Source organism: Denticeps clupeoides, chromosome 19 (assembly GCF_900700375.1).
Source record: "Denticeps clupeoides chromosome 19, fDenClu1.1, whole genome shotgun sequence".
Taxonomy (NCBI): Eukaryota; Metazoa; Chordata; class Actinopteri; order Clupeiformes; family Denticipitidae; genus Denticeps; species Denticeps clupeoides.
In genome coordinates, this window is record NC_041725.1 from 10297683 (window position 1) to 10307945 (window position 10263).

At 44.2% G+C, this 10263-nt stretch overlaps 2 protein-coding genes across 3 annotated transcripts; one reads left to right on the forward strand and one right to left on the reverse strand.

Annotated features, from left to right (window-relative positions):
• Nucleotides 1-1885: 1885 nt before the first annotated feature.
• ttc36 (tetratricopeptide repeat domain 36) lies at nt 1886-4597 on the forward strand. Its single transcript, XM_028962610.1, has 3 exons — nt 1886-2042; nt 3270-3458; nt 4258-4597. The coding sequence occupies exons 1-3, from the start codon at nt 1937-1939 to the stop codon at nt 4524-4526; spliced, it is 564 nt and encodes a 187-aa protein (XP_028818443.1). The 5' UTR covers nt 1886-1936; the 3' UTR covers nt 4527-4597.
• An 895-nt stretch (nt 4598-5492) lies between these two features.
• LOC114769433 (F-box only protein 40) lies at nt 5493-9415 on the reverse strand. 2 transcript variants are annotated; one of them, XM_028962439.1, is made up of 4 exons: nt 9370-9415; nt 8876-8916; nt 6792-8672; nt 5493-5932 (listed from the first exon to the last, which is right to left on the reverse strand). In XM_028962439.1, the coding sequence occupies exons 2-4, from the start codon at nt 8876-8878 to the stop codon at nt 5741-5743; spliced, it is 2076 nt and encodes a 691-aa protein (XP_028818272.1). In that variant the 5' UTR covers nt 8879-8916; nt 9370-9415; the 3' UTR covers nt 5493-5740. The 2 variants fall into 2 exon arrangements, with proteins under 2 accessions (XP_028818272.1, XP_028818273.1); XM_028962440.1 differs by lacking the exon at nt 9370-9415 and adding an exon at nt 9272-9319.
• Between the last annotated feature and the right edge of the window lie 848 nt (nt 9416-10263).

Here is a 10263-nt window from a genome sequence, read left to right on the forward strand (position 1 = left end):
GTTCAGAAAGTTTGTGGAGCTGAAGAGGGGAGTGAGGGGAGTGGGGGCAGAGCCGGGAGGGAGTTGAGTTTCCTGACAGCCTGATGGGTGAAGCTGTCCTTCAGTCTGCTGGTCCTGGCCTGGAGACTCCGCAGTCTCCTCCCTGATGGCAGCAGGCTGAAGAAGGTTTGCATTGGGTGGGTGGGATCAGCTGCTATGCCGAGGGCTTTCTTGGTGAGGCGTGTGCTGTAGATGTCTTGGAGGGAGGGGAGAGGGACACCGATGATTCTCTCAGCTGCTCTGACTATGCGTTGGAGAGTTTTTTGGCAGGACTATTCTATTCTATTTTCAAACTTATTTTTCATTAGATTAAAATAGACAAACAGACAGTCAGATAGATAGATGGCCAGACCCATTAAACATCCTTCATGTTTTACTATGGGTTGCATTAAGGTGTTACTCTTAGATTTATAGAATAAGAGGTCATTGGCCAATTTCTACTTGCTGTGTCAGTGGCCTCAATTGAATCTCTCTAAGAAGCTGGGCTAGAGGCCCACTTTATTGCAGACTGACTCTAAATTGTTTAATCTGCAACTATTCCAGCCACCAAACGTAAATTTACATAGATTCTGATGTGATTGTTTTGAGCATATTCTATATGAGCTCAAAAAGTGAACAAACCACTGCCTGTAAAAAGGTGGAAATGTTTAATGAACTGAACATCTAGTAAATACACTCATCAGTTTTTGTCTCTCGTATTCACAGCAGAACAGTACTGCAGGCCCATTTGTCTTATTTACGTCAACTCTGCTATTATTATCATTAGCCGGTGTCCACTGATCTCTGGGATTAAAGTATGAGCCCATTAGAACCCGGACATGGTCCTGAGCAGCTTTTCTCCCTACAGGGACTGTGGAGAACAGGAGGATTGAGATTCCATTAGTCAATTCCGAGAGATTTATATTGGGTGTGCTGAGTTGGGCTTACTTTAAGTAAAAGTAAATTTAATTAGGGCAAGGATGCATATTCGTCAAGTCAGCACTGCTTTGCTTTCGTGCAGGTCAGAGAAGGTTTCCGGCCATCTTCTCAAAGCTCACCGACCTCTGTTCAGGCTTCTCTTCATTATGACCAGTAGCATCATAATGGACTTATTTTTGTATTGGACAATCACAAACCCTGCACTGACCCCACTTGCAGGCTCACTCTACCCTGGAAGGGGTCCCTCTCTGTATCACTCCCTCCCAACATTTCTTCCTTTCTTTTTTTCTCTCTCCTAGAGGTTTTTTGTGTGGAGCTTTTCCTTGTGTGCAGAAGGGTCAAGTGTGGGGGGTGTCAACTGTAGGGCCTGTCAAAGCCCATTGAGACATACTGTATGTGATTATGGGCTATATAAGACATATGTTGTTGTTGTTGTTGATGACTATGACTGGCCCAGTCAAGTATCCCTATAGGGATTTGGTCAAATGATCTAGCTTTAATCAAACTAGTCCAGTGACTGAGGCTCATTTCATATGAAGCAAAGGTCCTTATACCTTCAAAAGTCAAGACCTTTTAAATAAGACGAGCGTTATTAAATCTGTCAAAGAACGACAATTATTTGATGTTTGTAATCTGTCTCCTTCCGGTTTTCCCTTGCGTTATGAATAGCATATAATGCGTGATTGTTGTTGTGTCCACAGATTTATTTTGTGTCCTTTCTAGTGACATTTTTCTTTAGAAACTTGCAGCGGGGAAAAAATTATAAAAACATTTATTTCATTATATGGAGTTCTTTCCTGTCTGCCCCAGTTAGCAACAGTTGCCAGTTAAGCAAATACAGATGTGATCTCAAAGTCCTGCTGCCGCCCCCTTCTCTGATTGGCTGAGGAAGAATCTGGAAGAGTCCATGGCTACATCCAGCATCAGATCTGGGTCCTGCATTCTTCTGGCGTTCTTCTAGGGTTCTGTTTGAAACAGAATGGCCACTGAACATGATAAGGCTGTTCTTCAGGCCATATTCAACCCCAGCACGCCGTTTGGGGACATCCCTGGCATAAACCAAGAGGAAGAGCTGACAGAAGATGGTAAAGACATTTACATTTTCCACTTGCAAAGTGACTTATGGATGTTAGGATTGGGCAGTGATCATATAGAGCTACACATACAGTACATGCCTTACAGTCGTCTGCTTCTGCCTTCAGCTTCTCTCCTTTGGCTTCACCCGGCCACAGCACAAATGATTTGTCAAAAGTCAAGTAGCAATATTACAATACTAATTTTAGTTTCTTGGAAAGTGAAACATTTAACATGTAAAATATTTTACATGTTTCTAAACTGTTTTCAGGTAATGTGGACATTTTCGATTTGACTTCTCAAGAGCATTCTGCAGAGATACAGTATTTCCTGAATTTTGCACAAATGTACTGTCATGCCTTGCATCTACCTTGTACAAAGTAGTATTGTAGATTTAATTTTGTCCCACAACAATGTATTTATGTCCAGAAACATCAGTGCACACAGATGTATAGGTTTGGGTCCATCAAAGAGGAAAAGCCAAGCAGTTCATAGGCAAAAACAAGTGAGGGAACAATGAAGTGAGACAGTGAAGGCAACAAAAAAGTGAAAGTGAAGTTGTTGTAAAACACTGCAGCAAAGCACACAGTGACACAACGAAATGTGTCCTCTGCTTTTAACTATCACACTTAGTGAGCAGTGGGCAGCCATGACAGGCGGGGTCAGGGGGGGGGTCAGTGTTTGTGGGGACAGTGCTTTGCTCAGTGGCACCTCAGTGGCATCTTGGTAGTTTGGGTTTCGAACCAGCAACCTTCCGTTTACGGGTCTGTTTCCTTACAGAAGTCCTTTAACATTTCATATATCTTGATGCTTTTACATTTTTCACCAGGCCAGATGTTCATTATTATTTATTTTTAATATAAACGTTTTATATTGCTTGCTCTATACACACAGCTTTTCTCATTCAATATAGCGCTGATGTATTGGTGCCCAGCAGATGGCGCCATATCTCTGTTGCATACTCTTAGTCCTCATTTTCATTCCCAAGACTACTCTCTTATTTAAACCTCTGTGTTCCTCTGTAATCTGAATATAATCAAAAAATTTAAAGAAAATCAACTGAAATGTCCACAGAGAAAAATAGAGAAGAATAAATTTGTACGTGTTTTGCAAATCTCTTCAATTGATGTTATTAAGGTTTTATCGCTGTTTCAAGAAGGTGTATAATGCCAGGTGTATTGATGTCAACACGTAACACTACTATAATTGATTCAATCTAACCCCCATCCCCACCCCAGACAGCAGCTTTGACCCAGATCTGGTTCGACGGGTGAAGAGTCTGGAGCTCCAGGGGGTTTCAGCAGCAGAGTCCGGAGACATCCAGGCAGCCCTGAAGCATTTCAACCAAGCCATAGAGCTGCTGCCGAGGAGAGCTTCAGCCTACAACAACCGAGCCCAGACCCGACGCCTGCAGGGAGACACCACAGGTAGGCCTCAACTTCCTCTGTGATTGTCATATGCATCGTTTTGTGCGTCTGTTTTCCTTCTTCTTCATTGTGGGAATGACGAATAAATAACTAATGTTCAACTAATGGGTTCATTTGGAGACCTTTGGCACTTTAAATTACGGTGTCATTGTAAACTGTTTTAAAATAACAGATGAAAAGGGGGTGTTACTCTCTGGTGTACTGACTTTTTTCAGAAACCACTTTCTGTCACACAAAGATGACAAAGGAAATTACACAACCCGGGAAATTTATATAATGGACGGAAACTAAAAACAAACACTATGGGTATGGGTTGTGTGGATCAGTATGGCGGACCCCGCCCCTTTCCGTCATCAACAACACAACAAGATATCTACTGTACATGTGTATATGATACATGAGCTGGTGCAGTGATAATCACTGGAACTAACCCTAACCATTAACACCACCCACAAATATTGAATTGGCCCCCGAATTATTAGTTTGCCAATAATTTTTTCCAACACCTCAATTTGAAGGTTACATGATAATCACTGATAATCACTTCTCTTGTGATAATGTTATGAATGATCGGTGAATGATCGGTGAATGTACAGCCTAAGCACATATATACAACAGATATGCATTTTGTTATAGGGTATGCCAGACCATTGATTAATAAACGAGCCCAAGGCCTGCTAGCTCAGGCTGCTGATCTTTTTCAGTCTGATGCTCTCTGAGGATGCTTTTTCAAAACCCTACTACAGTGTCTCCAGCTGTTTGTTGGTCATTCAGCAGAATCCTCCCCTAAATGTCCCAGGGGCGATCGTGGACCTGGAGCGCGCCATCTCGCTGAGCGGGGGAGCCGGACGCTCCGCCTGCCAGGCTCTGGTGCAGCGGGGGCTTCTGCTGAGGCTGGCGAACCGTGGTGATGAGGCCAGACAGGATTTCGAGCGGGCGGCGAGGCTGGGCAGCGAGTTTGCCCGGCAACAGGCCGTGCAGCTGAATCCCTACGCTGCCCTGTGCAACCGTATGCTGGCGGAGGTCATTGACAAGCTACGCAACCCAGACCTGGCAGACGCGCAGTAGAGACTGGTTCATGCTGAACAGGAGGAAAATCTACCTTATTTCACACTTTAATAAACACCGGCTGAAATTAAGGAGGCTTGGTCACGTTTGAGAGTGATTTCTAGGTATGTGTGTATATGTGTGTTTTCACATAAACAGCTCTGAAAAAAATATGAGAGAATCTTTTGGTCTATTTCTGGCAGCTATTCTCTGTCTATTTTTCCTGAGTTGCAACTTGTTGTTGAACATGGTGAGATGCTGATTAGATGATCAAATCAACCAAATCTCACAAAACAAGGAGAGGTTTGAGAACCACTGCTGTCGAATAAAAGCCCCCTGTGTAACCATTAACATTTAAATTAGTTTTTTTGTTTTGATTCAAATGAAATGAATAGTTTACAGGTTAAATAGGTTGTGTTTCTCACATGTTCTATTACAGAATCCCATCAACTGAAAAATAGGTGAAAATGATTTTAAACCCATATGCTACTGATTGTTAAAAATTGTTTGACTTTTATTGAATCCAGACCATGCATGGATCCCTATTACATCCAGGAATGCAGAAATCCAATTTATATTAAATATACTTTACAATTGATGGGTGATGGACATATGAATGGTTGTAAAAATTAAATCACAGAGGTTTTCACTGTTTTAAAGTGACACTCACTTTATAATCATTAATGTGAAATCTAAATAGCCTGAGCTAAAAGGAAGAAGCACAGAGTTCAAGAGTTCATGCATTTCCTTTTTCCTCCACTAGATGACAGCCATAAACCTATGTGGCTTAAAGACTAGACCAACTACTTAGCTTTTTATTTGAAATCATTGAATAAATTATTTTATAGAAACAATTTAATCAAATTTCATTTAACCTTATAGTTATTGTCAAGTTAGTTTGTCTTGCTTTAGAGTTTCAAAAGTCAACATCGCAGTTCATCGTTTAATATTATTAAGTTGTATTCAAAACTGAGGTTAAAAATCACGTTTCACAAGTCAACTGGCATTAGTTTATTTGTTCAATTATTTTGCTGAAACAGAACATGAATGTGCAGTGCAAAGCCAGTAGTGCTTCAGTAACTAAACTAATACCTGCTATTCACATTTTTTTTAACATAAATATATATTAGGGAACTAATATGATATTTAACAGCAGTATTTCATTCAGAATTTTGTGAATGCTAGATAACAGGCTCTCCTTATCTCAGTTGCATATAAATGGTTAGTGCACCTGCTTATTTTAATAGCAGTTTTACCAGACTCTGACGCTGCATGTCTCCATTCTCATCCATGCTGGCCAGAGCCACGGGCTCACTTCTCAGTTCCATCTGGTAGTAGGGGCAAACCTTCAGGTGCTGGGACATGGAGGGCACGTCGTCAAAAGTCCATTTGTCCACTCTGGAGAACAGGCAACTGAACTGCCACACCTGGTGGAAGCAGCATGCAGCAAGACGTCATTCGCACCGGCAGTGAGGGACAGGCCGTGTCCTTCAGAAGTTTCTGGTCTAGTCGGACCTTCAGTGAATTTCAGCTGCGACTCCACTTCATTTCCCAAAATGAAATATGTGTTTTATATTTGTGTGTTATCCTAACTGTATTATTCAATTTTACTGTGAAATTGAAAAAGAAATTGACAAAACCAGAACGCTGTGATGAGAGTAAAATAGCTCAGCGTCATAGGATAGGCACTCAAAATACATTCTTCAGAATGCATACGAGTGTGAAATGGAAATACTGGCAAATTGCCTTTCTATTCACCAGTCTTCAGCCCCGTGGAAATAGCGACTAGTGTGTGTGTGTGTTTTTTTGTCCAGCAAAGAGACTGTGGTAACATTCCAGAGCACTGACATCACAGGCTCGGCCTTTGCTCTGCTGTTCAGACAATGCGAGGAGTTGCAGAGCCTCCATCTGAGCCCAACTGCAGGGCCGTGGTCCGGGGAACCGGGCGGTAAACGCGGCAGCTGTCAACCCCACGTTCTCAAAGGGACTCATGATCACGACTGACACCACATGGCCAGTTGCCATGGAGCGGGCGCAGACTTATCAGAACGACCTGGTGGCTATGCCCTCTCTCAGGCCTTTTGACCTACATACCCTGACCAGACCACACTGTACCTTATTTATTACTGTTGTCACAACAGAAGTTTAATATTAGACGCCTATAAACGTATATTGAAATTGACTGTAGATGTTAAATGTTTTGCACGGTTCATGAACCTTGTGCACTTTCGTACTGAATGTGCTACAGAACACGCTCAGACTGTGCAAGGACGAAAAACAACTTGCCTTCTTTCTGCACCTCCAAGTCCATCCACCGTGAGAGTAGGTCTTCTTCTCCCATTTCAACAAGACCATACCCCTCTCCTGTACCAGTGTAGAGCACACCTCCCTCAGAAGCTGCGAGACGAGGGAAAGCTGATAAAGCGAGTAGCTGTCCAGGAAACCAGCGACGTGCCGAAGAACCTCAAATGGAAGCCTGCTGAGGGAATCGAGGTTTCGAGCCCGCGCTCTCTCGCTGCTCATTTTTTTCACCCCCTCAAGATGAACTGGAGGCACCTCTGGTTGGAGGCTGAAAGTGTTCAGGTCTTCGGCGTAGGACACTCTGGCTCGGTAGGTGGACGGCTGGAAGCGCCTCTGGCTGTATTTGCATCCCAGGTACGCTAGAGGGCACCGCTGCAGGAACCAGCCATTCAGACCAAACTGGATGTCTGAGTGAACGTTCCGGAAGTGGGAAGCATAGTCTTTCCGACGGAACACGTTGTCGCACAGACACGTAAAGACAGAGCTCGACTGATTGTGTCTCATGGTTACGCACTCTGTCTGTGTCTGGACATGCAGGTTGTGGTCCCCTTCCGCCGTTACGTCCGCCAGCGATGCGTCTGATCTGAATGGCGCTGAGGGGAAATTGTATGTCTGGGTTCCAACATCAACGTAGAGGCCATCTGTCCCCACTGCCTCGCAAATTGGATGTCCTCTCAGCTCTTTTTCTAAAGCACACAGCAACGTGGCCTGAACTTCGTCCGCCACTGGGATTTTGTCGATGGACAATCTGAGATCAGATGTGTCCACGTTCTTATTGAAACATTTTCCGGCACCTGACGTATTCTTCCAGTGGCAGCGTTTGGCTCGAAAGCTGGTTGGAACGTTAAACGAGCGCAGAGTTTCAACCTCAATAGGTTCCAAGTCCCCATAAACGAAGTCTTTCTCTCGCGGAGTGCAAGCAGCCAGCTGGCCAAAATTGATCAGCATACACCCATGATGTACCAAATACATGTTAAATTCACCAATATTGACTTCTTTTCTTAGACGCTCCAATACACCATCTTGCCATGGCGCTAAGCCTGTTTGAGGCTCTTGTGCGCTATTAATAGGTTCTTCTCTGCTCCCTTGAGCAGCTTCCTTGGGTGCCTTGCTCGAATTTGCTTCACTTGATTTCCCTTCTCTGGGATTCTGCTGTAGGTTTTTGGCCGTTTGTTTGCAACCTTCCATCTCTTTCCGGAAAATTCTTTCCCACGTGGTGTAGTTTTCGATATCAGTGATGTCGCGGCTCTTTGCCAGGGCCTCTCTCTCCTCTTGCGTCAGCTCCAGGGTCTCTGAATCCTCAGCGCACACATCAAGGACCTCACCTTGAGGAAAACTGGCCACCCCTCCTTCCCGAGCAGTCAAACCTCCAACGGCACCTGCCGATTCCAGACGAGTCACCTCTTTCTCTCTCTCAACCAGCTCAGGAAAGAGTTTCTGCATCTTTATGGAGCGAAACAAAAGCCTTTGGTCTCTGAACGCCATGGCCACATCCAACTGATCTGCCGCGACGGGATCAGCCGAGACATTCTTGTAGAAAACTGTGTCAGACTCCGAGACAGGCCAGCGGTTCCATTCCAAAGAGCAGCTGACCACACTGGCTGGACAGACCTCGAGATGTTGGGCGAGTCTGTGGCGATGCAGGGTAAGGGAGCACCCGTAGTCTGCATTCAGGCACGGCACCTTCTCGTTTGGGCAAAGCAACTGGTGCTCCTCGCCTTTGCACATATGGAACGACGCCCCACAGTGCAGACGACAGTCTACGACCAGGCAGGAGACCGCCACCTCCACGGGAACCCTGCAGTACCGATTGAAACACTTTTCACAGTGTGTGTGCAGCCCGGCTGCAGATTTTCTGTTTCCGCCCTGGGGATGGAAGTGAAAGCCGTGAATGAACCACTATTCATTCTTGAACAAACACAGAATTAACCCAGAAAGTCACTGGAAAGTCAAAATGATGACATCCTTTCCTGGAAGTAATGCAAGAAAGCTTTCTGAAGGTATTAGAATTGGTAGATCGACCATGCAAACAGCCGGATTAGAAACCAAAAGGATATTACCTTACTCACCATGTTTACCCTTTTCCCCTCAGTGAGAAAAATATCATACCCTAGGAAAAGACGGGAAAACTCATTTCATTACAATTGTGCAAACGTTTATACAATGTCAGTAGTTTTTTTCCCCTGAACCGTAGGCAGCGTTACTTTGAATACCCTTCATGGGAACAGGGAGCTTTACCCTTGAAAGAATAACTCTGTGCCAGCAGCAAACATAGCAGAGAGTGTTGCAATTCTAAGCAATGACCACCACCACGTCCAAACGGGCAGTCCACAGGAACGACACAATTATAAAATGTGTTCTCCAAGCTAATTGTAACTCAAGGGCGCCCGCCGGATTTGCATTAGCCTGTAAGCGAGTCTAACAACTCGAACGATTTAGCAGTGGCAACCTGTTCCGAATTCTACCTTGCGGCAGCACCAGTCGATAGCACAGTCAGCCGTTCTGCAGCCCAGTGGAAACAGAATGTATTTATTTGCACTGACCGGCACGCTGCCTTACTTACCCTCTCAGCCCGTCATTGTGTATTCATCTGAATTCCCACTGGTCTGTGCTCAGGCGTTAAATATAGTACTTGGGGGAGACAAGGCACTGTGACTCGCCCTCTGAGAGGCAAGGTCAGATTACTGGCCGTGCAATTATTGTCATTTGTGTGGTCTTAAGTGAGTGTGAGGCATGATCAATAGCCATGAATGCAAAGGGTACAATGGCTTCTTGTGTGTATTCTGGCAGGAAGGTATTGTGCTGCGTTAAAAATAAACAAAAATGTCCGTTGCTAAAATTAGGTAAAAAATTCAGAGGTGAAAATGATAATGCAATATGTACGATGAAGTCTTGATGGTCTGATGGTCTGTCTGTTTGGATATAGAATGTTTGCATCCTAGTACGACGATGTGCAGTGGTTCTCCACTAGGTGTCAGTAGGAGTTTGCTTTAAAAGGTTCAAAATGAGAATGAAAACGCCATTGCATGGGGCAGACTGTAGTGAGAAGTAATTCACATAGGGACATGCTTATTTTAGCATGTGTATTATGTTCTTACAAAAGATGTTACAATTTGTCAAGATACGCCAGCAAAAGTTTCAGATTTTTGTTCTGGTCTTTCACCATCAGCAATCCCTGTCCTAACATTAGATGAGCTTGTGCCTTTGACCTGACCGGCATCTTCTCCCAGAGCAGCAGACTGTTTTAGATTGTTTCTTCATTCAGGCCACCAAGCTCTTCATCTCTGACCTCTGAGCAGTACACACATTTAAATCTCTTTTATGTATGTTCACCTGTGAAGATGTACTGTGCTTAGCGCTTTCATTTGACAAAATTATTTAGAATGAGAGTGCATTGCATGGCAGAGCAGTCAGGGCTATTTTCTGAAGAGGACATCATTTCTTGATGAGCATGTCC